This window comes from Manis javanica, chromosome 17 (assembly GCF_040802235.1).
Source record: "Manis javanica isolate MJ-LG chromosome 17, MJ_LKY, whole genome shotgun sequence".
Taxonomy (NCBI): Eukaryota; Metazoa; Chordata; class Mammalia; order Pholidota; family Manidae; genus Manis; species Manis javanica.
Window position 1 is genome coordinate 7,633,069 of NC_133172.1, and position 27,368 is coordinate 7,660,436.

Here is a 27,368-nt window from a genome sequence, read left to right on the forward strand (position 1 = left end):
TCTAGAATCTATAGTTGTGTGTTTTACTTTGAAACTTGTATGCCAGTTGGAATCTGAGCAGGTGTGTGTGTCAGTCAGGAGGTGGGCAATCCGACTCCGTGTAACAGATGACAAGTCAGTTGTCTCAATATGCTATTTATTGACTGAACCTGGCTTTCTCCACTTTGCGTCCTTTTCCCGTTGTCCACTCAGTCCCCGTCTGTGTCCAGCGTAGCTCTCGCCCCTCCCTGGTTGCACTGTAGACATTCCTCATACTGGTTCCTTCACTGTAATGATTTTAAACTACTTTCACTACTTGCCCTCCATTTAAATGGACATGCAGACTTTTTCCATCAACAGTGAGCTGTAAAACTGTCCCGAAAACATTTTGTAGCTAAAGCAGTCCTCCTTTCTTCAGCTCCTCCAACTGGCCCACCCCCTGCTCACCCCCTGCCCTGCCTGCTGGATGGTTTGCAAGGAGAAGGCTTCCTGCCAAAGTCAGCTTTGCATCTGCTCAAGCGGTTTCCAGCAGGGCTCTGCCCGACCATCAAGAGAACTTAGAGCACATGAAAGGTCACTTCGGTCAAGGCTAATAAGATCAGAAAGAGCGGGTTAATGTCCACAGGATCGCTGAGTTCGGTGTGTGATGTAACAAGCAGCGCTTTCCCACGAACTCATTCTGTCTGACTCAGCGCTCAGCCCATGAGGGCCTGTGGCTCGATCTGTCCCCCCGCCTGGCTTTGTATAGAAAGCTTAATTGGATCACAGCCATACCCATTGGCTTCGTTGTCTGGTCACTTCTGTCCTGCAACCGCAGAGATGAGCAGTCTCAACAAAGACCAAGTAGCCCGCATAGCTGAGAATATTTACTGTCTGGTTCTTTCTAGAAAAAGGTTGCTGATCCGTGGATTGAAATAGAAAATATCCTCTTAGAAACGTATTTATGTTCTATGATCCTCTAGTTGGCTCTCTTTTGCCTTTACTCAAACCAGTCATCAAGAAAAGGAGCCATAGTCGTGATGACAAGGGCATTCAAATCCCAGCAGGGCCGCGACTCCCCTTCCCTTCCCCCGATGTCACTGGATTCTGATGGTCTCCAGCCCCCTCGCTACTGAATAAGCTGGTACTTTACATTCTCAGAACCCTGCTTCAGCCTGGTTCTTCCCCTCGAGGCTTTCTATAAGCTGTAAGCTCTGTGTGACCTGTGACCCACATGCTCCCTGTTTCTCTTTGTTTGCACAATGACTTCCCTTCCTCTCCCTGCGCCCTCAGTCCCTGGTACGTGAGCCCCTGTCCCGGCGCAGGCAGCTGCTCCGGGAGAACTTCGTGGAGACAGAGGGCGAGTTTGTCTTTGCCACCTCCCTGGACACCAAGGACATGGACCAGATCGCAGAGTTCTTGGAGCAGTCGGTGAAAGGTGAGGGCACCCACTGCCTCTCCGCCAAGGTCTGTGGCCTCCCTGCCTCCTGCCCTGCTCCGGCCCCGGCCCGGGCCGCCCGGACCATGTGAGTCCCAAGGGCTTGTGCCTGTGTCTCCTTCAGACTCCTGCGAGGGGCTGATGGTGAAAACCCTGGATGTCGATGCCACATATGAGATCGCCAAGAGATCGCACAACTGGCTCAAGGTGCCCGCTCCCCGCCCGGCCTCCCGCTAGAGCCCTGGGTCTGGGAACCCTTCCCGGCCTCCCGGGCAGTCTTCTGCCAGTCTCCCCACCCCCACTCTTTGAGTTCAGGAGCCCTTTCTCTGTCCCTCCTGCCTCTGTTGCAAAGGTGTCCCTCTACAAGTCCTTGTTAGCAAGTCCACCAAGAGGTGGTTGAGAACCACCTGGCTGAGCGCAGTAAAGACAGGCTGGAAAGGCGGTGAGGCCTCTGTTGTCCCAGAGCTGGCCTTCCACGCCAGGTGAGGCACAGGCAGCACGAGACCGAGTCAGGAGGGAAGAGCGCCCAAGAAAGCACCAGGGGCTGGCAGTGCTCTGGGTGATTGGCAGAAGCCTCTCCAGAGGTGACGTTTGGGTTGAGACATGATTGACAGGAAGGGGTTGGCCACGTGAAGTCAGGGGCACAGCCTCTCGGTGAGGCAAGTGCAAAGGCCCTGAAGTAGGAAGACACTTGGGTGTGCAGGGAGCACGTGATGGCAGTGCGAGGTGAGGTCAGGGTGGAGAGAAGGCCCCAGATCACAGTTCTTTGGGGGCCATGGTAAAATAGAATTGGGTTTTCCTCTGAGTATTTTGGGAAGCCAGTGGAGGTTTTAAGCAGTAAGTCACATGATCTGGTTATCATTTGCACAGGTCCTCTGTGGATGGTGGGCAGGTAGTGGAGGTGCTGGGCAGAAGTGGGGGCAGCTGGGCAGGGGGCAGTGAAGAGGGGGCAGCAAGTGAAGGCAGGAGGCCCAAAGCAGGAAGTCTTGGAATTGAGCCATCTGGGCCTACGACCTGGATTTCCCTGGGTATGTGTCCGTGGTCTGTCTGCCCCAGACGGTAAGCAGCTGTGACAGCCCAAACCTTTCCTGTCTCAGGAGATTGCCACTGTTGTGTCCCCAAGGCCGAGCTGGCTGGCACTTGGACCCTTGGTTAATGTTTCTGGATGAATGCTCTGTGAGGGAGTGCGGGGAGTAGCTCTCCATGCCAGGGGAAGGGGGAATCCAGGGTGACCCTGTCTGGCCCATCCTCCAATCCCTCCTGCCCTTCCCATTGCAGTCGCCTCTTTCCATTTGCTTTTTATGCCTAGAGGCCCATCCTGAGTCTAGTCTCCCTGCCTGGCTGTCCTCAGAATTCTTTGTGGGTGTTCTCAGACTCACCCGAGTCCCTGCTCTGCCCCCCGATTAGCCTCCGTTAATGAGGCCCGCACCGGCGGCCCCTCACCTGCCTCTCCTCCTCCCAGCTGAAGAAGGACTATCTCGACGGTGTGGGTGACACCCTGGACCTCGTGGTCATCGGCGCCTACCTGGGCCGGGGGAAGCGGGCCGGCCGCTACGGGGGCTTCCTGCTGGCCTCCTACGATGAGGAGAGTGAGGAGCTGCAGGCCATATGCAAGGTGCCGGGAGCTGGGCTGACTGCAGAGGCGAGAGGGAGGGATACCCGGCGCAGCCCGCGGAGGGCCTGGGCCCGGAGGCTTTTGCATCTTCCCTGTGAGGGATTATAGTTCGTATTTACTTTTTGATCCTGTAACTTTTGCTTCATATAGAAAAGTGGAGTCGTATAGAAAGATGAAGGAAGCAGTTTCAGTTTGGAATTAATTTTAGCTGCAGATAATAGTGACTTAAGCAAGAGGATACATTTTTCTCTCATGCACTGAGAAGTCTGGAGGGCAGCAGACAGCTCTCTGGTGTCATTAGGGACCCAGGCTTCTCTCTTTCCCTATAGTAATTCTTGTCATGTGCTTCTGGCCTCATCTTCACAGTGTGGCTGCAGGAGATCCAGCTATCTTTGCCATGCATGCTCCAAGCTCATGGAGGAAAGCTCATGGGCCGAGGGGCATGACACCTGAGAGTCTCAGCCAGTGAGCACCTTCTGCCTAAGTTGCATTGGTCAGAACTTTGCTCCATGGCCCACCCCCATCTGCACAGGATCTTGAGAAATGTAGTGGTTTTTGTTTTTGTTTAAAGCTGCACATATAGTTGATCCACTGGTAACATTTGAGGAAATGCTTTATTTATATTTTTACAAAGGTACAGTCCTCCTCTGTGAGTAATTTTCTGCTTTTTGCCCTATATTTTTTTTGCCCTGTAAAATACTGTTATTTTAAATGCTGTCCGATGTGTTTAAGTAGTATAGTGAGAGGAAATGTTAGAGCGTTTTCACTTGCCATTTGGGACTTTTATAAACATGACTTGAATGCTTGCGTAAGAGTTCAGGTAGACGTGTCTCATTTTCCTGCACCAGCTCCATGTGCGGGTGGTGTTGCCAGCGTTGGTCTTACGCGTAAGTCAGCACTGCACATACGTTAACCCACACAGTTGGTGGTAGAATGATGTCACAATTCACAAGTATCTCTGGGCCCCAGCTGTCACCATGTGACGTTATTTATTTAGATTGGTTGTCTGAAGAGCCATTGCTGGGACAGATGAGAGGCTCTTTAAGGTTCTCAGGACACAAGGGCTTTCCAGTTGAAATTTTCTGTCAGTAGTTTGAAGGTGTCCATCTTGCTCTGCTCGCTGGCGGTGAGTGCTCTTGGAGCCTTGCCTGTCTGGTAGGTGAAAGAACTCTTGACAATGTTAAGATTGGAGGTGACAGCCAGTTCCGGGGAGGTGGGCTTATGGGGGAGCCCGAGGGAGCGACTTCCTGGGCCTCGGAGAGGGAAGTTGGGGGAGCAGGGGATCGTGGGGGGCCGTTGGGAGTACGGCAGGGGGAGCTGTTCCCCGTCTGGCTCTGTGGAGGGTTGGCAGACCCTCAGCGCCCCAGCCCTTCCTCTGCGGCTTCCATGGGTACTGCTTAGGCTGCAGCTGGCGGGGGGCCTCCAGTGTGCACAGACCGGATCCTCAGTGGCAGGGGAGGGACGGCCTGGCCGCACCTCTCACCTCCGCACCCTGCCCACAGCTTGGGACTGGCTTCAGCGACGAGCAGCTGGAGGAGCATCACCAGAGCCTCCAGGTGAGCTTGCGGCCTTCCCCGCTCTGTCCCGGGGAGCCTCTCGGTCTCCACCGTCTTGTGCCTCAGGATGCAATGGGGTCCGCGGGCAGTAGAGTCGGCTTTGGAGCCCAGCACATCAAGGTTCAAGTCCCAGTTCTTCTGGCCACAAGCTGGTGACGCCAATCCACGAGCCTCATCTCCTCAGCTGTGAGGGCACAGGGAGCAGGGGCAAGGCACAGGGCAGGGTGGTGGTGCCAGGTCCCCTGCATTATCCTTGCAGGGCTAGTGGAGCCCCGAGCGGTGGGCAGTTGGCCGTCGTAGTCACAGGCGCCAGGGGTGTGACTGTATTTCCTGTGTGTTGGTGTTTCCAGTCCTGTCTCTGTCTCTGTGTCATTCTTTGGTTCTCTCTCCCTGCCTGTTGTCTCTGCCTTTCATTTCTTTCCTTTTCCCACTTCCCCTCACCCGCCACCCCCAACTTTTTACTTTAAGGGGTGTCTATGTGTCTGTCTCCTCTCCCCATTTTCCTCACTCCCCAAGCCCCCAACTCTTGGCCTCGACTTGAGATGTGAGACCCTCTCTTCCTTATCCCACCACTGGCTGCAGGCCCTGGTGCTGCCCACCCCACGCCCCTATGTCCGGGCCGAAGGTGTGGTGGCCCCTGACCACTGGCTGGACCCCAGTGCCGTGTGGGAGGTGAAGTGTGCCGACCTCTCCCTCTCCCCAATCTACCCCGCTGCCCGGGGCCTGGTGAGTACCGAGGACCTGGGTGAGGCCTAAGGGGGTCCAGGTGGGAGGGTGTGGAGGGGGTCTTGGAGCCCAGTCTGTGCTTCCTGGGTGATCAGGAAAACTTGAGCTTCCATTTCATTTGAGTGTCAGATAATAGGGTCAAAGTCTTTTTTTTAAAAAAATAAATTTCACAGGAGTAGAAAGAAAACTGATACTTTTTCCTTTCATATAATCCCACATGCATCTCAGATAATTTTTGCAAACAGTTCTTTTAAGTAGACCTTTAGGACTCTTGCTGCTGGGCATTTACATCAACTCTGGCATTTCTCTCAACTGTAATTAATCTCCATGCTACCAAGTTTTAAAATTTCTTGGCTAATTTCTCTTGCTGGTGGTTCGGTCCTCAGCACCAGGTAACACGTCCCAGGGAAGATACCACCCACGACCAGGACTGGGCAGCAGACCAGAAGTCTTCAAATTGTGCTTCCTTTGCCATTTCTTCTGATCCTTCCAACTCTAGCACATGCTTTTCTGATTAGAAGCGGACTTCCACTTTAAGGCAGAACTTGTATTTTTTATCTAACTTCTTTTTTGAAATTTCTTACTCATGTCACACTTAGAAACTCAGAGTCCCTGGTGCCAAGTGGTGGGAACAGCGTTTAGCAAGCATGGGAAGTGGGCATTTTGTGATGAGCACATAGCTTGCATACACTCATCCCCCCAACACTGACACCCCCATTTTACAGATGGCAAAGTGAGCCCCAGGGGGCTTAGGTAACTGGCCCAGGGTCACACTCCTCCTGAGACGGGGAGCTGGGACTTGACCCTGTGCTCTGCTTCTGGCATCCACACCCTGACCCTGGGCTGTTCTGCCTCTCGGCCCTCGTAATAGGAGCAGCATAAATAGCAGCTGGCGTTTCTGTCACGTACCAGGGACATCCTTGGCTCCTGATGACCTCATTGAACCCTTACAATCCTTTCTTAGCCCCGTGGTGTGGATCAGGAAACAGGCAGAGGTGCAGGGGGCCGGACCAGACTTTGGACTAGGGGGTTGCCGTGGGCTGGGCCTCGGAAGGCCTTCCATCACGGCCCGTGCCTCCCCAGGTCGACGATGAGAAGGGCATCTCCCTTCGCTTCCCGCGGTTTGTGCGCGTCCGGGAAGACAAGAGGCTGGAGGAGGCCACCACCAGTGCCCAGGTGAGGACCTCGGAAGAGGGGCGGGTGCCCCATCGTAGACTCTGGCCCTGGGGCCTCTGAGCCAACCACCTCCACCTCTCTCCTCAGGTGGCTTGTCTGTACAGGAGGCAAAGTCAGATTCAGAACCAGCAGGACTCAGACTTAGACTCTGACCTGGAAGATTTCTACTAGGCCCCTGCCCTCCCAGGGGCGGGGCGCAGGCGGGTGCCAAGGTGGAGGGGACCTGGGGACATCACTTCCGCTGTTCAGAACGTCTGGTGTTGCAATCTATGTGGGTTTTGAGAGTCGGGTGTGTGTGGCAGGGGGCACGGTTCAGGCTGGGCTTTGGGATTTATTTGGTCTTTTTCTTCAATAAATAATTATTGAACACCTATTCTTGTTCTGAGGTCTGTGCTGGGCTCTGGGGTTGCAGATCTAATAGCTCATCCTTAGGTCGTGTAAGCTAGCGCCTTCCCATAGAACTGGCTGCACAATAGAAGTGTTCTACATCCACACTGACTTACTGCAGTCTCCAGCCACGTGCAGCTGCCAAACACTTGAAATGTGGCCGGTGCTGATGAGGACTGGAATATTTTATTTTAATGAATTTTCATTTAAATAGCCACATTTGGCTAGTGGCTCTTGAATTGGACAGTGGCAGTCTAACGTCTGTATGTAAACACGTACAGCGCCCAGCAGTCCTCCTGGGCGGGCACTGTTGAGACCCCAGGCTTACTGCTGGGGACAGAAAAGCACTGCGAGGGAAGTGGCTTATCCAGGGCCGCAGCCGGGGTCCCACCGCCAGGGCAGACTCAGCAGTCTACCTCTAGGCCCCACACCTTCCAGACATGGGCCCCACCTCCTCGGGAGACACGCAGTGACTTGTATGAGACCCAGCTCTGCCACCCACAAACGGGTGACCGGGCCTGGCCTCAGAACCCTTGGCACAGTTCTGTTTTTTCATCCTCATATCCCCAGCTCCCGGCACAATGTCCTGACTGTATAGTTGGTGCTATTTTGCATGATCAAAAAGGAGACCTGGTTGTGGCAGCCCTTATTTTCTTTCTGTGTTGACTCTGGATATGATGGTTGGAGCTGGGGGTGCCACATTGTGATCATGAAGAATAAGCCAGGAGAGTCACAGAGCAGAGAGCCCTGACAGCTGCCAACTGGTGAACCAAGGGCAACAGCCGCCTAACTTGGCTTCTTGTCATGGGGGTGGGGGAATAACTAACCAAATCCCAGTGTGATTACACCACTGTGAAAATGGTTTTTGTTTCCCAAGATCTACTTTGAAAGACTGGGGAATTAATGTGCATCCATATTTTTTAAGTTCAAATAAAACGTTTGAAGCAAAGCAGTATTTGATTAGGTAAATATTGTATGTCTGGGAATCCCTGTACCTGTCTGGCCCATGGCCCCTGTGTTCTTTTAGGCGTAGAACCTGGTCTTCCTGAGGAAAGCCAGGCCAAGGACACAGTCTTCCTCCTGGGCAGGGAGGGATGTCCTCGGTCATCAGTGACCCTCGGAGCAGCCCCACCAGGTAAGTGTTTTTATTATCCCCATTTAACAGATGAGGACACAGGCATGGGACGGAAGTTACTTTCCCTGGTCCACTACCTAGGACACGGAAGGCCAGTGTTGGACCGGGCAGTCTGCATGGGGCCCTGCCCTTGCAGCCACTAACTGCAGTGCCTGTAGCCTGTGTGCCCCCGAGAGGAGGTGGAACCTTACCCTGCAGGCAGGCAGGTGACTGTAAGGTCTGGGAGTGAGAAGCCATGCTTTTGGCAGGAGTAGGCGGGCACCGAAGAAGTGAGCCTGGAGATGGAGGAGCAGAGAGACCACCTTCCCCCTGGTGAAGGCCGCCTCTTCTAAAACTTGATGGAAGCCATCCAGGAGAGGCGACCTTGGGCTCTGGGCCGAGTGGGCAGGAGGGCAGTGGAGGTTGGCAGGAGCAATAATTCACGGTTCCAGACAAACCCAAATGCATCATTTTGATTTGTCACATTACTGGTGTTTATTCATTCATTCATTCATTCATTTATTTATTTATTTGGTGTTTATTTTGATAGTTTGATTAAGGTGGTGTCTGCCATGTGTCCCCCACTATAAAGTGACACTTCTTTGGAGTTAGTATTTTGTAGAGGTACTTTAAGCAATATAAATAAATGCTACCAAAATTTCCACCTATCTTTTCATTTACATCTGTATGAGCTCCTGGTTTCCTATACAGTTTATTATTATTTATTTTGATTTTCATGTTGCCCCTAATATGGCCAATGAAGATTCTTCAAGCTGACCTCTGTGTTCTTGTGACATGTCCCCGTAACTCTGAGCATGTTCTTGCTTTATGGCACAAGATAATTTAGTCTCATACTTGTCCTGCTCCAGACATGGAATCAGCCATTTCTCCTAGTGTCTTGGTTACTTTGAGTGGAGAATGGTTCTTAGAAGTCAAGATCTGGATGCTAGAGGTGTTCATTAACATGAGGCTGTCACTCCTTCTGTGTCCTCTTAGCTAGAGGACGTAGTATATGTACCGATGCCCCTACAGTGACATTTATGTTCATATCCCTCTGTATGCTGGAATCCGCAAGTACCGGTGACCTCAATTCCAGTCCAGTCCAACAGTGGGAAACCTGCTTACCGTTATCTTTCATACAAGCCTTGTGTGTAACCAATCTCCCTCCTCCATTGCCATCCCCCCCTCGTGGGACACCTCTATTGCCCCAATCTGGCTGCAGCGCCCCACCCTGTGCTGCCCCCCAGGGAGTAGACATGTTCAGTGCAAACTCCACCCCAGGCAGCGTGGTTCCTGCAGGAAGAAATCCTCCCTCTGCTCATGCCACGACATCCCACCGTGCTTTCCCCCTGAATTAGGAAGAAAGGAAGGAAAGGATGAGCAGAGGAAGAGCAGATACCAGCCTTCTAATCACCCGGCACGCCTGCTTCCTGAGGTCAGGTTGTCATTCAGTCCTTGCGTGCTGCTCGCTGGCACGCGTTCCTGACTTCCTCAGGAGCTCTTGAGGCCAGAAGCCGTGTCCTCCCTATCTTCACGCGTCCCAAGGTCAGCAGAGGCCAGGCTTAGAGTGAGCACCCTGCATGCTTGTGGAGCATCACGTGAATGCATGCCCTCTGCTCTAATCCTCATTTTTGAAACTATCTTTCCAATTCCATTCTGGGGATAAAAGGTCAGAGCCTGAGACTGGCTCCCCATCCATCTCACTCAAGCCAGATGGGGAGGCAGGAACAGCTCTGATCCCTCCCCAACCTGAGCAGGCATTTCCGACCCAGCTGTCACAGCTGTAAGATGCAGGGACCGAGGGAGAGGCCAAGAGAGGCAGGAAGAGTTGGCGGAAGAGTGCTAAGAGGAGAGGAGGAGGCCGATCCTCCAAGGGACCCGGGAAGGAGAGGGAGCCTACCTGAGACGGTGACCCGTGACCCCTGCCCCGCCCCCTCCATGCAGTTTCCCATGGGCCCCGCCTGCATCTTCTTGAGAAAAGGCATCGCTGAGAAACAGCGGGTGAGGCGGAGGATTACAGGGAAGGCTGGTGGGCAGGGCAAACGGAGCTGGGAGGCAGGGGAAAGGGGGCGGGATGGGCGTAGTGGGACAAGAGGGAAGATGGGGGGCAGCGTGACCTGAGAAAGTAGAGAATCCCAGGGCGCCTTCTGGGGACGTGGCCAGTGAGATGGGTGGGTGTGAAATCGGAAGTCAGAAGCAAAAGGGTGATAGAGGAGAAATAAAAATAAATGGGGACCTGGGGTGATTTCATCATTGGTGATTGTCATTCTTTTCTGTGGGCGCCCCCAGTGACGACAAGGCTGGCGATAACAGCTGCCACTTCGCGAGTCACTGCTGTGTGCCCAGCCCTGTGCCTAGGGCTTTGCGTTCCTCCTATCATTTAGTCCTCAGAACCAATCAGTAAGGTTGTAGTACTTTGATTCCCATTTCACAGATGAGGAAACTGAGGCTCTGAGTCATGAAGTCCCTTGCTTTAAGCTTATGCAATTAGAAAGTGGCAGGGCCAGGCCTGTTTGATTGCAGTGGGGATGCTTTTAATTGCTAGGCTTTAAGATCATAGAGCATTTATGGGGGAAAAGGTCATAAGAGAAGTGAGGAAAGGTTCCAAGGAAAAAAGGAGATGAGGGGGTGAAAGATATAAGAGGTTGGTGGAATTTCCTCAGTATCCAAGCCTGACCCTCAGGTATGTCAGGAGTGGGTAGTGTGATCAGTGATTGGGAATTCTTAAAGGTTTTAGGAATTGGTTGTGCTGGCAGTGATCGTCCCACCTGGATGAACACTAGTCCCACGCAAGGGGATTCCAACCCTTGGGAGAAAGGGTGGGGATGGGGGAGAAAGGGTGGGGATGGTGGAAAAAGAATTACTGGGTGTAGTGGATGGAATTGTGACCTGGACGTCAGGAGCCAGGCATTCAAATCCAGGGCACACTGCACAGGACTTCCTGCATGACCCCGAGGGAGAGAGTTAATATCTCCCAACCTTGGGATCTGCCACTTAGGAGCTGTGTGACCTTAGACAGGTTCTTAACCTCTCTGTCCTTCTGCTTCCTCTTAAATGGGATGAGAATATTAGGCTCTACCTCATAGAGTGGTTCTGAGGTTTAAATGAAACCATCGGGGCAGCCGGGCACTGAGTCAGCGCTCTGAGTGTGTTAGCCGGGGTGCGAAGCCTCACCTTCTTCATCTGGAGCACAAAGGACCGGATTCCGTGGCCTCTGGGATGGATGTCTATTTGGGAAAGACAGAGGGAGAGAGGAAAGGAGAGAGGAAGAGGGCAGGAAGCTGAGAGCCGTGGAAGAGGAGTCAGGAGATGGGAGGAGGAAAATGAGGGGTCCCGAGGAGCAGGGGTGGGAGGGGAAGCAGGAAAGGGGGAGGAGTAGCTTGGGAGGATAAGGGGGCCTGTTTGGAAAGGCGGATGCTGGCTCCCTAATCCCCCCTGCAAACCGCCTCTCCCCTGCCTGCATTCCTCTCTAGGAGCGACCACTGGGACAAGATGAGATTGAAGGTAACACTCTCCTCCAGATGCCCCCACCCTCCGCCCACCCACTATCCCGCTGTTCCTTTGTGCATTTCAGGGTAAAACCCTTCCCATGAATATTTTATATCCCTCTCGCCACTCAACAGTGATTTTGTGGAACTCTTTCTCATGGCACTGTAGGCACCTCCCAAAGTATTTAGAAGGCATACCCATCCCCAAATGTCTCAGAGACCCCAGAGTGACAACATGAATTTTAAGACGCATCAAAAATTGTTGGTTCTTCTTTTGGTGGTTTTGAGGTTTCCCATAACTTTACCCCAAAATCTGAAAAACCAGTGCTTATCACATAGTGGTCTCAGGAATCATTTCTCTTGCTAACGCAGTCCAAACTTTGCTCCTTTTTGAAATGTTTAAACCTGTATTCTCCTTTGAAGAACCTATAGTTGATGCCTCATTAATGGTTTCAAAAAATGCCCCTCTTCCCCATTGACTGTTTCAAATTCCCCCAGAGTTCTCTCTTAACTTTCAGAGCTTCGGGAAGCATTTCTTGAGTTCGACAAAGACAGAGATGGGTTCATCTCTTGTAAGGATTTGGGGAATCTCATGAGGACAATGGGTTACATGCCCACGGAGATGGAACTGACTGAACTGGGCCAGCAAATCCGCATGAACTGTGAGGCTTGGGGCAGGGAATGATGGGTTAGGGGAGGCCTAAGGGTGGAGGTGGGAAGGATATGGAGGCAGAGAGTAGAACTGGAGATAGGGAAGAGGGTAGGAGGGACTGGAGGTCTGGAGGGAAACAGTTCAGACTGTACTTAGTACATCTGGCTTCAAGTCCCTGTTCTATTATTTACTAATTTTGGCCATGTTGAAAAATGGAGTTAACCCCTACTCTTGAGTCTCAAGTTTTCCCATCTGCCAAGTGGAGATGATATCACTCCTTACTTTGTGAGACTGTGAGAAGGAAGGGGTAAAGGTGCTAATGCAGGCAAAGGCTTAGCCTCCAGTCAGTGATTATTAAACATAGGTTGTAAGATTACAACTGTATTTGATTTGGAGTTTGAGCTAATGTTGGTGAAGAGGGTGTTGCAAAAAGGGTGGATTTTTAGGTGGAGACCAGAGCTGATTTTGAGATGGAAGCTGGGACAAAATTGCCATTGGGTTTGCTTCTGGGCATGTTACTGAGCAAACAATTCAAGGACAAGACAGGATTCATATCTGGGAGAGATCTGGTGCTCATTTTAATTCATACTGTCCCTTCTACAGATCTGTAGACCAGGGAACATAGATCTGAAGCAAGAAAGAGATCTGTTCAAGGTTACTCAGACAGTTAGCTATCTCCACCCTACCACGCACTGCCCACCCCATTCAGATGAGAGGGTCTAGAGGGCTTGGGTTGGCTGAGAGAGAAAGCTCTTAGAAGGCAAAGAGATTGGAACAGGATTTAGTTCTTGAACAGGCTGAAAGGTAAAGTGAGGTAATGGAGGGATAGGGATATGGAATCTCACTGGACCTGCCTCTTCTGTTCTCAGTGGGTGGCCGTGTAGACTTTGAAGACTTTGTGGAGCTGATGACCCCCAAATTGCTTGCAGAAACGGCTGGGATGATTGGTGTCCAGGAGATGAGAGATGCCTTCAAGGAAGTGAGTTAAGAGTTTCAAAATGTTGGAGGTAGTTGAAGGAGACCCCAGAGGCCTACGACTCATCTTCCACCACGTATAGAGCCTACCTAAACCAATTTTTTTCTAACTGTGGTGGGATATTTGGGGTTGGAAAATAACATATTCCACTCACTTGCAATGGACAAGGTCCTCTACATATTTTATCTGTTTAGTCCTCACAGATACAATAGGAATAAGCAATTGATGTCAACCATGCATATGAGGAAACAGGCTCATGGAAATTGCAAATCTTATCCAAGATCCTGCAGTCTCCAGATTCATGTTAGGACCTCTAATGTTCATGCCTATATAGGAAGAAGGCATCCAAGAATTTGAGATCCTAGAAGGAAACTCAAAGAAATAATCTCTGGTTTAACCCACTTGTAGAGATGCTTAAGAAATGAGACCAGGGAAGCGTCAGGGACTTGCTGAAATTCACTTACATTCCCCTGGTGCTTTTCTCAGAGAGCTCTTAACTCCCTGGGGCAAAAATAAAAAATAGTAGTGTTTGAAGGAAAGACTCTGGGGCCAGGCAAACAGGGGTCCAAATCCCAGAGAGATCACCTCCTACTAGCTGTGTGATTTCCTCTCCCAGCTTCATATAAAGATCGTGAGCTGACCGTCCAATAGAACTTCCTATGGTCATGGAAATGTTCTGTCCACAGTGGTAGCTATTGGCTACTTGTAGCCACTGAGCCTTTGAAATACAGTGAGTGTGACTGAGGCACTGAATTTTTAATTTTATCTGATTTTGATTCTTTGCAGTTAATTACTTCATTTCCACTTATATTCAATTCAATATAAATTCAGTTCATTTAAATGTAAATATGAATCCTCAATTCAACTGTTGGAAAACAATTGTTTGGAAAAACTTGGATATTTGACTCTTTTCAACTAAACTTCTTATGAAATCGAAATACAGATTATTGCTGAGAACATTTAGTGTCTGAACTGAGAAGTGCCATAAGTGTGAAATGCACCCTGGATTAAGACTTAATATCCTTAGCTTAAGAGTGCTTACATGATGAGTATGTTAAAAGTACTTAGTAGGTAGTGCACTGAGTCTTATGAAAGCCTGTGTGCACAAAAGAATGTAACGTAGCTCATTAATGATTTTTAAATTGATTACATGCTGAAATCGTGTATTTGGGATACAGTGGGTTAAGAAAAACCAATTATTAAAAGTTAGTTGCACTTGTCCCTTAAACTTTTTTTTAATGTGGCTGCTAGAAATTTAAAAATTACTTGAAAATTAAAATTTTACAATTGCCGATGCTTGTGCCGTCTTTCTACCAGATGGTTCTGCTCTGATGGAGTCATAGTCCAGGTTGGGGAGGCAGCAGGTCCAGATGCTGCGAGGCAGGAAGGGATACCTGAGGATGAGCGAGAAGCCGGGCAGTTTGGAGAGGCTTGAGCTGGAGAGAGGGGAGCAGGAAATCAACAAGGCCGAAGTTGCCGGAGGCAGGGCCCCTTCGCGAAGGAGTCTGTGTGTCCCGCAGCGCTGCCCTGGAGTGAAATAGGAAGCCGCTTAGGAGGATCTTCAGCAGGGGAGTGACAAGATCTGATTTATATTTGAAACGAGCATGAGTGTGAGGCCCTAAACTGGACAACAGACGGTAGAGGATCATGAGGGGAGAGGAAGTCAGCAGACCAAGCAGGCGGCTGCCGTGACAGTCCAGGCGGGAGGTGATTGTGGCTTCAGCCAGGTTAGGCATCACCGTGGCCAGCAAAGGATATATTTTGGAGATAGAACCTAGGCGACGTCCTGATAGATTGCCTAAGAGTGTACAGTGCAGAGGTTCGGAGGTGGTTCGTTAGTTCAACATTTACCCAGTGCTACTGTGTGGAAGATGCTGTTTTGGTGACCACGCGCGGAGCAGTGAACCACACAGCCAGAGTCAGCTGCCTTCAAGGAGCTGACATTCCAGTGGATCAGTGCAAACGCTCTTAGCTGAATTCTTGACTCACAGCAAGTGATCCGTAAACGCTGCTACTGTCACTGCGGCACTGCTGACCTGAGCCCCTTCTGCTCCCATTCAGTTTGACACCAACGGGGATGGGGAGATCACCCTGGTAGAGCTGCAGCAGGCCATGCAGAGACTCCTGGGAGAGCAGCTCACCGCCCGGGAGATCTCCGAGGTGGTTCAGGAAGCCGATGTCAACGGAGACGGCACCGTGGACTTTGAAGGTGACCTTGTGTGGGCGCAGCCACTGCAGGATCCACCTCCCACTCCCCTGGGGGGCCTTCCGAGTCAGCATTCCCCCCCACTCTTCTCCCAGATCAGGTCTGAAGTGTGGGGGAGGCAGGGCGGTAGGTTTTTGGAAGTGTTTGTTCCAGCCCTTTCTGCCCACGTCGCTTCCAAGCACTCATGACTCACAACCCGCCTTGTGTCTGCACCTGATGCTCCTTGGAACACCTGGTCCAGTGGCCCATCCCTTCCCACACTCAGGCGGGGCTCCCGTCCGCCACCCCCACCCCTTCCTGTTCACCGGCGCCTTTGTCCTGGGAACAAAATGTCCCATCAGAAGAAGAGGGGACTAGTCGGTAGGTGGGACGCAGGTCAGATTCACGGGGTTCAAATTCAGGATCGTTTTTTAGGAATCACGTGGCCCTCTCCTGTCTCTTACTTGCCTGAAGTGCCAGTTTGCACACCTGGAAAGTCAGGGGAGCGATGACATTTCTTTCTCCCAAAATTTTGGAGAAAACTGCAAGAAGTCACACCCTCAGCGCCCCCAGTCTGTCATCCCGCACGTCAGTTGTCCTGTCTGGACCACCCTTTCCCCTTTCCGCTGGCTAACTCTGAGTGATGCTCCTAGAAGGAACCCCCACGCTCTCAGCAGGCTCAGCGCCCCCTTCTGTGATCCCCTAACCCCTACGCACGCCTCTGCGGTGACACTGACCCGTGACGTCATGATCGCTTATGATAGATTGTTACCTGCTCCCCTCTGAGGCCACCGACTCAGTCTGTCATCACTCCATCTTCAGTGTCTAGCACAGAGCCCAACACATGTATGTGCATTGAACAACTGGATAAAGGAGACAGATTGGAGTCCTGTGTGGATGGGAGCGCACATCTTTTTTATGGGAGGCATATAAGGGCTCGTCAGGTTCTAATGGCGACGCACTCTGGTTCAAAAATCTCAGCCTCTAACTGCTGCCTGTATAAAACCCCCCAAATTCTCAGTCTGATACTCAAGTGATTCAACCCCACCTCATCTTCCACAACCACTCTCTGAATTTTGATTCCCTGGTGCAGGCGTGGTGCCTGCCCCATGTTCTCCAACTTCTGTTCCCTCCTTCCTCAGGCCCCTTCCACGTAGCACACCTTTGCCGTGCAGCCAGCACCTCTTCAAATCTCCGTCCCCCAGTGCGGCCTCTGCTAGCGAGCTTCCCTGCATCCCTAGCTGGGTGTTTTACTTCCAGCTGGGAGGCTCTACAGAGGCTTGTCGCTTCCTCTCCAAAGGAAGTGAGCACTGTAGACCTTAGCTATGGAGTTGCCTCCCACGCTGTCATTTCCTGGAAGGCAGTTGGAGACCTTCTCGGAACCATCCCTGCTCAGTGATGCCCAATACCGACACTTAGCAGACGTTTGTTGCATGGCTGTAACTCCCTAACTGTGGGCTGGATGCCTGCTGGGTCCAGCCAGGCTCAGGTGCACGGTGGGTGTCAGCGAGGATCTGAAATAGGTAGGAGACGGATCTTTGAGGAGACAGATCCTTGGGGCAGCGACAAGCAAGGGAAGGATGGATTGCCCCCTGAGCCCTGGGCAGGGCCAGTAAGTCCATCTGGCATCAGACCCAGGAGGCAGGCCGGTGTCCCCTCCATGGCCGATGCACCATCCACAGGCCCCCAGGCGTGCTGGTCCACCTCACTGGCCTCAACTTGCTTATCTGTAAAATGCTATTTACCCCTCTAGGGTTGATTGAAAGATGAAATAAGATACTCACGATTATTTATTTATTTAACTTAATGTGTCTAATAAGCATTATATTGTTTAACCATCTTAAAAACCACAGAGGGTAAGTGGCAATCCTGTGGTTCCCAGTCTGGAGATGCAAACTGCAGCGTAGACGGGTCACGGCCCTTCCCAAAGGCTGTCCGAGGCTCCCGACACAAAGGAAGGGCCCAGAAAAGTATTGTCAACTGCTCAAGTAGGCGCCTCACCAAGATCTCTCTTTGCAGAGTTTGTGAAGATGATGTCTCGCTGAGGAGGTCCCGGAAGCCCCAGTCATTCGGCACTCAGTCACCACGGAGCGCATGCGTGGGAAGGACCCAAACTCCGGGGCCCTTCAAGGAGAGTGGGAAGGTGGGCATCTGGGGGGCAGATGGACTGAGGTCAGACCGAGCGCAGCACCTTGCCTGGATTGGAGGAGGGGGTGCGGCTCTAGAATTAGAAAAAGAAAGGGAGTCTGCGTGGGAACGTGAGGGGTGTGGGGGTCCCACTGCCACTCCCAAAATACCACCAGTTAAGGACGTCTTTTGACTCCATGTAATCCTCAAGCCCCATGACCTGCCAAGCTGCCCCACTACCTTCCCTTCACTCACCAAACTGTCCAAAAATTCAGCACACAGCCTAGCTTCCTCCCTTCCTGCCTCAGATCCCTTCCGTTTCTCTCATTAAGGGAGAGCTTGTTGATCACGAGCCAGAAACAAGGGTCTTGCTAAGACAGGGCTTGGAAATGGTTAATTAAAGAGGCATGAGAGTCAGCTTACCCGGGTTTTCTTGATTTCCTGGAAATAGAGTCTTTTTATTCCCCTCTGGCCTCCCACGCCCTTCTTGCTATGTGAGATACTCAGCCACTGAATTAAACCACAAATCTGGATTATCAAGGTTTAGGGCAAGCTGATCCCCAGGGAATTAATCCCTCCACAAAAGGTCATTATGCAAAGAGAGGGTGAGGTCCTCCAAATCCTCAGCTCAGCCGGGTGATTGGGATGCCTTTCCCAGAAGCCCCCCCACTTCTGTGTCTGTCTGTCTATTCGCCCTGGGCTGCTCGGGGAGACCGTAAGACGGGCAGCAAGTCCACCCCTCACCCCCCGACACCTGTCTGTGCCGTGCAACTGGAAAGACCCTGTCCCCCTCACCTCTGCCCGCGGACAGGACATTTTAGTAACACAAAGGTCCCCACTCGAAAGACTTCATGCCGTGCCTTCTGCCAAATTCTTCTCACCTTTTATGTCCACTGAGTAGTTGTGTAGAACAGGTCATCTGGTCCACCAGCCTCATTTCATCAACAATATTTTAAATTGAAAGAAGTGGGACCAGAGGATTATTTCCTAACCTCTTACTGGGGCCACACCCTTTTGTCCCTTGGCACTACCCCGAGTCCCATTTCCTTTTAAGCTGCACGTCCCCTCCTCCTTCCTGCCCTTCTTTCCATCATTCATTCCCTCCTGCTTCCTTCATTTACTCAGCAGCAACGTGTGAAGTGCTTGCTGTGTACAGAAGGCAGTCGTCCAGGCCTGGGGCTGCAGCAGTGAATAGAATAGAGCAAAACCCCAGGCCTGGGAGCCTGCATTATAATGGGAGAGGACAAGGTGGATGAGTGAACAGTATTTGGACTGTTAGAAGGTGGTAAGAGATCCCGAGGAAAACCAAGCAGGAAGGGGGTTTAAGAGGCCCTGGGAACGGGGTGGGGAAGGTGCCATTCTATAAAGGGACATCGGCATCATTGAGCACCAGGGACATTGCTGGGAAGAGCGTTTCAGACACACCGCAGAGTGAATGCAGAGCTGGCTGTGGAGAAATAGCCAGGAGACCAGGGTGGCTGCAGAGGCGTAGGGGGCAGGGGTCGGAGTGGATCGGCTGTGAAGTCATGCAAGTACGTTCTTAGAGGCCGTTCTGGGGGCCTTGGAGGGTTTTGAGCAGTGGAGTGACATAACCCAGATCACCTTTAGATAGCAGCTTCGGCCACCTCGGCTCCAGCCCATCCCGTCGTCGCCCCCACCCCTCCTTCACTCGCCTACACAGCGGAGCATTTGCTGAGTCCCTGCCCCACGCAGATCGCTCGCCCCAGCCAGGCAAGTCCTTTGTTGACAAGGGATCTGGTGGCCCGTCCGTCTCCACCACAGGACCTTTCAGCTGTGTGACGTGAGAAGGAGAGGAAGGGAGGGCGAGGGGGCCGAGACGCCAGCGCGAGCAAGGCCCGCAGGCTGCAGGGACTTGAGGGTGGCGGGTGAGGCGGGCAGTGGTGGGGAGTGGGATGAGGGAAGGAGCTGTGGGGTCGGGGGCTTCCTCCGGCACGTCTGTATGTGACGGAGGGAAGGTCTGTCCTCTGCTTGGTCCTGAGCTAACGTGAGAAAGACCCCCTACTGAGTCTTCAGGCTTCTCATGGATCTATGCAACATCGTTGTGATTTGACAATCAGATTGGTACTGAATGAGGCTGAAGGGCTCCGGTCTGTTCCTGATGTCCGGGTTCAGTGAGGGACAGTGGGAGCAGTTGCTCAGAGTGTTTTGGGGGAAGAGGGAGAAGGGCAACATTGTAAGGCTGCATCTGGGTTCACAGGGAAACAGATTCTGTAATCAATTATTGATGCCTGATACATGCACGGAGATGGGAGAGTTGGAGCAATCTTGCAATGAACTTACTACCCTCTATTTACTTACTAATTTATTTATTCATGATTTAATAAGTACCTACCGATGCTTGCCCCCAAACCTGTGATTCCCCAGAAAGAGATGGCAGGCTGCAATTACTTCTGAAAATCTGATCTCCCCGTCATGAGGCTCACCCCCAAGTCGCTACTGTTTCCTTCACCATGCGTTTGGATCCCTAGCCATCTCTGTCATTCTAGAAATCACAAAAGGCCGCCCCCGTGTTGATTTTGGGCTCCTTTACTGATGGTCACGCTGCGCTTTGCCGCCTCCTCTTCCCAGAGGGCCAAGTGATGAAGCAAAGTGGCGGACGGGGTGATTCTAAGGGTGATGACCTCAGCTTGAAAGATGCGACGAGAAGGACAAAACAGCTTCCAAGATTTAATATGTCAGTCTTGCTCTGGAGATGTTTCTCCTCCCCTTGAAAATAGAACTAAAAGCCAGTGTTCAGTTAGTAGGTATGACTTAAAATGTAGCGTGAGTAAACGTGTGACTTTGTCTTGATTTTCAAGACTCAGGCAGAATAAGATGAAGTCAGTCAGTTAGCAGCGAGTACCTCGACCGCACCCCAGTCGTAATGGCTTTGGTGGGAGAGGGACCTGCAAGAAGCTAGTTCTGCCCCAACAGATGGAAGCTGGAGGCTGGGCGCTAAAACTGCTCTTAGTTCCGGTCACAGACTGGGGACCACTGTGGGCAATTTTTAATACCCACCCTGTTAAGATGGCACCCAGAGACCCAAACGCACACCTACTCTTCTCCTCTCTCCAGGGAAGATCATTTTTGCTGCCAAGCCAACATTCAGGAAGAGTCACTGATTTAGTGTCCACCGTAAGCCGCACGCATCGTAAGGGCAAATACCGCTAGAACCGCCAGAGTTGTCCACACATCTGATGAAAAGGTTTCTGTTTAATTTTAAATTCTGAAATTACAGTGATAAGTCAGCCAATCCCTGCAGGAGGGCTAGAGAGAATTTCTACAGGCTTTAGAATACTGAAGCCAGAGGAACAGATCAGAGAAAAGGAAGGGATAGTCGGTAGCTTATAGGTTGAAGTGGGGGAGGGGCTGGAATGGTGGGGCAGAGAAGCGAGCCCCATCTTTTCCTTGGACAATGATGGGGATAATGGATCGACAGCGTGGTGCCCTGGCTTCTGGGGAAGTCTTGGTTATCGCCTTTCAAGTTTGTCTTTTTATCTCACACTTCAGTTTGAGAAATTCCAGCTCCCTAATCTTCCACACCCAAAGCCTCCCAGACCTGACGCTCGGAATGATACCTTTTCGGGTCTGAAAGAGTTCACCCACCTTCTCCCCCTACTCTCCTGCTCGGCAACAGACATCCCAGTTTCTTCTAGCCTCTAATTTGGGAAGTTGTCCAGTCATTCCCCTGCTCCTTGACTCCGCCTCTCCTGGTCTCTGGGAAGTGGAGGTCACCTTGCTGGGAACCTCAGCGAATCATGTTGGAACAGATCTCACCCTCTCATCAGTGGTGCCCCAGGTGTGGTCCTTGACCTCTCCTTGACGTCAGCAATGTCCCCAGGTGTGCTGTCTACCTGTTCATCAGCGGTGCCCCAGGAGTGGTCCTTGACCTCACCTTGACCTCAGCAATGTCCCCAGGTGTGCTGTCCACCTGTTCATCAGCGGTGCCCCAGGTGTGGTTCTTGACCTCACCTTGACCTCAGCAATGTCCCCAGGTGTGCTGTCTACCTGTTCATCAGCAGTGCGCCAGGTGTGGTCCTTGATCTCACCTTTGCATCAGCAATACCCCCAGGTGTGGTCCCGGCCGTAGGTGTAGGAGATTGCACACCATAAAAGGTTCTCCTTCGATTCTGTGTTAGTGCAGTTAAAATAATTCTTGTTTTCATAGTTGAACGGGAAGTGGCAGGGAGGGCCAGGAGCCAAGGAGGGAATCCGTAGGAAGGGAAAGGGGACATGGCAGGGGTTACTCCCATGCCTTTATGCTGTCGGGGTGGCTTAGGCTTCAGAGCCCACCCTAAAATCAGAATTAAGGGCACAGTGTGTCCTGTCGTGTGGGCGCTGCTCAGAGGCTCTCGGAGGAGCAAGACGCTGGCTTAGACCTTAAAGTCAGAGGAGGTTTCCTCTCTCCGAAGCTACTGAGTTTAGGACTTGCTGGGGGTGGGGATGGTATCAAGGAATGGATGGGGATGGGCCGAGGGGAATGGGCAGCACGCATGGGACAGATGGCAGGGAGTCCTCTTTATGCGCACATCCCGGATCTGCTAATTCATCTACTTGCTACGACTCATTTGGAATCCCCAAATCAATACTTGCCAGGCTTCTGCCATCGTCTGTGGACACACAGAGAGGTGAAAATTTTGGAGTCGCCCAACACCCACCTTCCTCACTGAAGTCCTACAGACAGAGGCCTGTCTGGTGGTTTCAGCTCCCATGCCGGTCACAAGGGTCCCCCAAAAGCAGTCCCTCCGTTTTTGCCTTTTTTTGTTGGTGATTTTTAAAATGGTCCCAAGCATAGCACTAAAGTGCGAGCTAATGTTCCTGAGCCAAGAGGCCTTGTGATGTGCCTTTGAGGAGAAATACATGTGTTCAAAGGGTTTCTTTCAGAGACCAGCTATAGCGCTGGTGGCTGGGAGCTCAATATGAACGAACCAACACTATACATGAGGTAAGGTGCTTTTTGGCAGAAATACACCTAAAGCACGTTATGTACTGATCAGTTGCAAAAAACGTGATCACAGGCTCCTAGGAACCTGGTTTCCCCTAAAAACTGTGGCTCGCTTTTCGCCAGTTTGGTTTTTGAGGTGACTTTATAGAACTTAACTCTTCAGGAATGAGAACGGATTGCATCTTCCAGTGTGAAGCACTCCCGGTCATACCTGTGGACGACCCTCCATCCCACAGCCTGGATACTTACAGGACCCTGAACAGACTTGGGTAACTTAGGAGGAAATAAAGGTGTGAAGCGACAGCCTTATTCCTGGACGAAATGACCCCCGAACGAGACCTGATCGTTGCCCGGGCTGGTGAAGATGCATTGCCAGTATTAGATTTTCCCCCATCACCCACCAAATTTATGTTACCAATCCTCTGTGAACGAATTATCCGAAACTTGCAATGGGGCCAAAAGATGGCTGCAAGACCTTTTCATGTCATCCTGGAATGTGTCTCTCAGTCCCTAAGGGGCTCAGCTGGTCCTTGTAGGTCCGTGTCAGCAAACTTTTTCTGAAAAGGGCCCTATAGTAGATATTTTCGGCTTTGTGATTCGTACTGTCTTTATCTATGAAATTTGAATTCCAGGTAATTTTCACCTGTCACAAAATACTCCTTTTGATTTCAAAAATGTAAAATCTACTCTTAGGTTGGAGGCCACAGAAGCATCGGTCTGGCTGTGGCCCCCAGGCAGGATGGAGTTTGCAGACCCCTGCTTCAGGGAAATACAACTTTGTCTGAGTTACTATTGATACCTTGTGAATAACTTCTATTCAAATAGAGATGCCAGTACTTTCTACTGGGCAGACAAGATAACATTGAAGGTTTGGCTGCCCTGTGGATGTTCAGGGATTTTGCATCCCATGCAGCAATCTTGCTTCAGCTCAGCATCCTCTTCTTCACCAACTACATATATTTCTCCTAACATCCTTTGAACTGGCTTTACTATCATTCCAGTTCCCTTTTTCATGGATTTATTTAAACCTTAGCATGTACTTTGTCTATATTTGTATGAGCTTTAAGTATTTAAGGTTCGGATAATTTTCTGTTGCCCCCTTTCTCCGGGGTCTTACGCAGCCCGCATTCTGCCTGTCACAGTGTTGCATTCTGCTCTGGTCAGCCGGCCCCCGAGGGCAGGACTCTGCCCTGTGTGTCGCCGTATCCCCAGTGCCCAGCACAGTGTCTGACACACAGCAGGTGTTTGTGAAACGAATGATGGAGGAATCCACCCCGGCCCACCTGCTCTTCCCCGGATTATTGGTGTCAGCCCAGAGACTCCACTTTCCATCCACGTCCATGTTCTCCGCGCTGGGGCACCACAGCCTGTTGCTCGCATCCTCCATGCATGCAGAGATCACGTTATTTCTGTAGTGAAGGGGAAGATGCGGGGCTTGCTGAAAAACTTTCCCGCATACTCTGAAATCAATCATGGAAAGGGGACACAAAGATGGTGAAGAGGGCTGCCGTTTACCACACACAGGCAGCGTGCCTGCCATACCTTATCTCACGAAAGGCAGCCTACCATCGAACACTCCCAAACAAGTCCCCGGGGATGTTGTTATTTCCACTTGGCAGATAAATGAGAACCAAGATCATCCGCACCCACGCAGTTTACTATCTACATTAGCAAGGCTTTACCGTTCCGCAGGCTTCATCAACACCCGCTCTACTGATCTAGGCAATTCTTGCCCAGGAACATGAAAGGTACAAATAACTCTTGTTACTTAAGGAATTTCCTACAAAATCATTTCTGTAACAGCAGACCTTTCACATTTCCAATAGACTGCATTGAAAGACTGTCGACTCTCCAAGTGAAATCCTTGTCAGAAATTTCATCTGCCAGTGACCAGCTACTCTAAATCATTATATTATGATCCCTGCCCAATCCTAATTGCATCCCCACATTAAAAGAACCCAAGTCCTCATAAATATCCTAACTTTGCCCTCCCCCTTCCCAGACGCAATTAAGACTGTGGAGGCAGTTATGTCCCTTACTTTGGTAAGCAAAAAAAATTCAGCATTGCCCGATTAAGCAGGCTGCCTGGGTGATGTTTTAGGGGAAGCAAGAATTTGACTAAGGGGATAAAGGTTTAGAGACAGTAACCGCTAGAGATGAAGAACACAATTTCTGAAGCTTAGACCTCCCAGGATCAAATCACAGCTCTGCCACTTAGCATCTGAACTTTAGTGAGCTTCAGTTTCCCCATCTGTAAAATGGGGCTAATAATCAGATTTACCGCCTAGGGGTTGTGATGACAGATCAATGAGTTATCGCGTGTGAAGCATTTAGAACAATGCATGGCACATAGCAAATACTTACTACAAGTTCACAATGTTATCATAGGTACCATTTTTATTATCAAACGTGTGCAAGATGCAAAATCTAATCTGTTGCTCTGTCGGAATTGGGTCTGAGAAGGTTGGATAGCATGAAGGATAAATAGAAGTTTAGCTATTAAGGTTAGAGTTAAGTTACAATAATATCTGAGATGGGCTTGGAACTATACAGGATATTATGATATCATAAAATTGATATTTTAATCCATCTATTCGGTTTATGGTTTAGGGTTAAAAAATGCCTTAAGATTATAAGTGTGTTCATGATGGAACCGACTCAAGAATGGAGATGGAGAAAGAATTGGACTTGGCTGGAAAATTAGGTTAAGCCAGAGGACAGAGTTATGGTGACATTTAAGGATCAGTTTGAGGGATAAGGACACAAGTAATGGATAGCTAGGGCTAGGAGAAAATGAAGGTTTTCCATGGGATTAGGGCTTTTTGAGTGCTAAGGGAAAACATTAGGTTTCACACAGGAATAAGTGCTCAGCAATAGGGGACTTGTGTTCATTTCCATCTCTGGAGGCAACAGTGCTTGGCGAGAAAGCGTGGGAGTTGGAGACCCGTGAACCCGAGTCCAGTTCTGACTCTGACGTCACCTAGGAGTGTGATGGGCAGGACTGGGACCATTGACTGAATGGGGAAAAAATAGCATCTCATGGTTTCCATGGGGAGATTCAATGGAATATTGAGGTCCTGGATCAGAGTCCAACACAGAGAGGACCCTAGCACGAACAGAGGTCGTTCTGGGTTAAGAGCAGGTGCAGAATGGAGATTAGAGGCTAAGCCGCTGTGACACGCAGGTAGGATCCGGTGTTGGGTGAATCTGGTTATTGTCACATCTACAAACAGAAATGCTTGGAAACCAACATCAGGACTACAGGCCACGGCTTTGGTCCTCAGGACAATGAGTCTTTCGTGCTGGCATTGGGGACGCAGGAAACACGGCCTCGGGATCTCCCTGTCTGTTGCGGCTGTCACCGTGTACCCTCCGAGAAGACGCTTGGCTCCTGGAAGTAGTTGTCCTGGTGCCCTGCTCTCCACCGCGCCCTCACGAGGATCTCTGCCGTCCGTCCTCCTCCCAACCAGGCACCGAATCCTTGCTCCGGTGCCTCACCATTTACTTCACAATATTTCCACTGCTGCTTCCCCTCAAAGCTGGAGGTGACAGCACCACAGCTTTCCGAAGAGGCTGCTTCCCTGATGCAGCTGATACGGGGCCTTCCTTGGAAGATGAAGGGGAAGGGTAATCTGTACGGAAAGGAGCCCATGAGCGGTGGACTTGAGTCACTCACAGGACAGACTCGTTTGATCACCAGTCAGCCAGAACAGCCACAGAGCACAGGCAGACATCGGATTCGGGGAGATTTTACTCATTCATCTCATGAAACATTTCGTAAAGAAAGCCTGCTCTGGGTACTCTCACCCTCAGAGCCTCCCCAGGAGGGTTCCTGATCGCAGGCCCCGTCCGTGGAACAAACCCAACATAGTTCACATAGCGACTCAAAAACGAATCTGCTATAATCCTCAAAAGACCTGTAGGCATCGAGTCAAGACAAAGAATTGGGATGGTTTATGAACAGCAGATGAAATCAAGATCTTGATGTACAAAAAAATGTTGAGATTACAAAAAAGAAGTCAAATGTCAGTGAGGTCAAATATAGTAAAACTAACGTATGGGCTCTGGTGCCTTATGGCAACTTCCATAGACCAAATTTCCCATCACAAACGTTGCACAAAAAAATACAGTTTCTGCCATTCTGTATAAGTGGGCGGATTACCTTACATGCAGTGAGAGAATCGGGGTGGTTTGGGAGTAGCGGAGGGGAGTCATAGGTGACGGGGTGAGGGAGGGCTTCCTTGAGCAGGTGATTTGAGAAGAGACCCGCCCAATGTGGAGAAGCCAGCCATGCAAGAATCTGGAGAAAGTGAGTCACAGTAGAGGGAATAAAAGCGTGAAGCGTTCAGAATATCCTAGAAGCATGGTGACCACCGCAGCCACGCTTCAGCAGGCGAGGAAGTGAGGAGAGGACAGAGAAGGGCAAGGTCACGTAGAGCTTTGCGGACCAAAAGGAGGAGTTGTCCTTTTCTTTTTTTCTGTTGAGTTGTAGGAGTTCATTATATATATTGGATATTAATCCCTTATCAGCTATGTGTTTTGCAAATGTTTTCTCCCATTCTCCAGGTTGCCTTTTCTCTTCGTTGGTGGTGTCCTTTGCTGTACAGAAGCTTTTTAGTTTGATGTAGCCCCACTTGTTCATTTTTTATTTTGTTTCCCTTGCCTGGTGGGGGGGAGGTGTTCATAAAAAAATCGCTCATGATTATGTTCAAAAGATTGTTGCCTATTTTTTCTTCTAAGAGTTTTATTAGGTAATGTTATTTTTAAATTTCTTTTCAGAAGAGTAAAAAGGGTGTTAATACTTACTATAAAAAGAGGCCATCTGATCTCACAGAGTCAAGAACGGTGATACCAAGGCCAAAAAAATCTTAAATAATCAGAACCAGGTGCTAGCAGGAACAACTTAAACAACAGCCCAACAATAGGATGTTGGTTAAAATAAACTAAGTGTCTTTTGTCCTGTGCACAAAAATTGAAATCACGTAATTGTCAAAAAATGTCTTGGGCTTCTGAGAAAAAGTCAAC

The 27,368-nt window shown here is 50.5% G+C and overlaps 3 protein-coding genes across 6 annotated transcripts in view; 2 read left to right on the top strand and 1 right to left on the bottom strand.

The window, feature by feature from the left end:
* Positions 1-6,855, top strand: part of LIG1 (DNA ligase 1) — a 39,074-nt gene extending 32,219 nt beyond the window's left edge. For all 4 annotated transcript variants that reach the window (XM_017642360.3, XM_017642362.3, XM_037005910.2 and 1 more), the window contains 7 exons: positions 1,252-1,396; positions 1,521-1,603; positions 2,859-3,011; positions 4,514-4,567; positions 5,150-5,293; positions 6,377-6,469; positions 6,557-6,855. In XM_017642360.3, coding sequence (XP_017497849.2) covers positions 1,252-1,396; positions 1,521-1,603; positions 2,859-3,011; positions 4,514-4,567; positions 5,150-5,293; positions 6,377-6,469; positions 6,557-6,640 — 756 coding nt within the window. In that variant the 3' untranslated portion in view covers positions 6,641-6,855. The remainder of the gene's footprint in view (positions 1-1,251; positions 1,397-1,520; positions 1,604-2,858; positions 3,012-4,513; positions 4,568-5,149; positions 5,294-6,376; positions 6,470-6,556) is intronic.
* Positions 6,856-8,917: 2,062 nt separating this feature from the next.
* Positions 8,918-17,811, top strand: CABP5 (calcium binding protein 5). The gene is made up of 6 exons (XM_037005911.2): positions 8,918-9,971; positions 11,444-11,474; positions 11,977-12,120; positions 12,980-13,089; positions 15,148-15,295; positions 17,291-17,811. Exons 1-6 carry the CDS (start codon positions 9,759-9,761, stop codon positions 17,314-17,316), a joined length of 672 nt encoding a protein of 223 aa, XP_036861806.1. The 5' UTR covers positions 8,918-9,758; the 3' UTR covers positions 17,317-17,811.
* Positions 17,812-21,454: 3,643 nt separating this feature from the next.
* ELSPBP1 (epididymal sperm binding protein 1) lies at positions 21,455-25,995 on the bottom strand. Its single transcript, XM_073226368.1, is given in 4 exon segments — positions 21,455-21,612; positions 23,646-23,759; positions 23,762-23,803; positions 25,842-25,995. Coding segments are annotated over 4 exon segments (468 nt in total).
* Between the last annotated feature and the right edge of the window lie 1,373 nt (positions 25,996-27,368).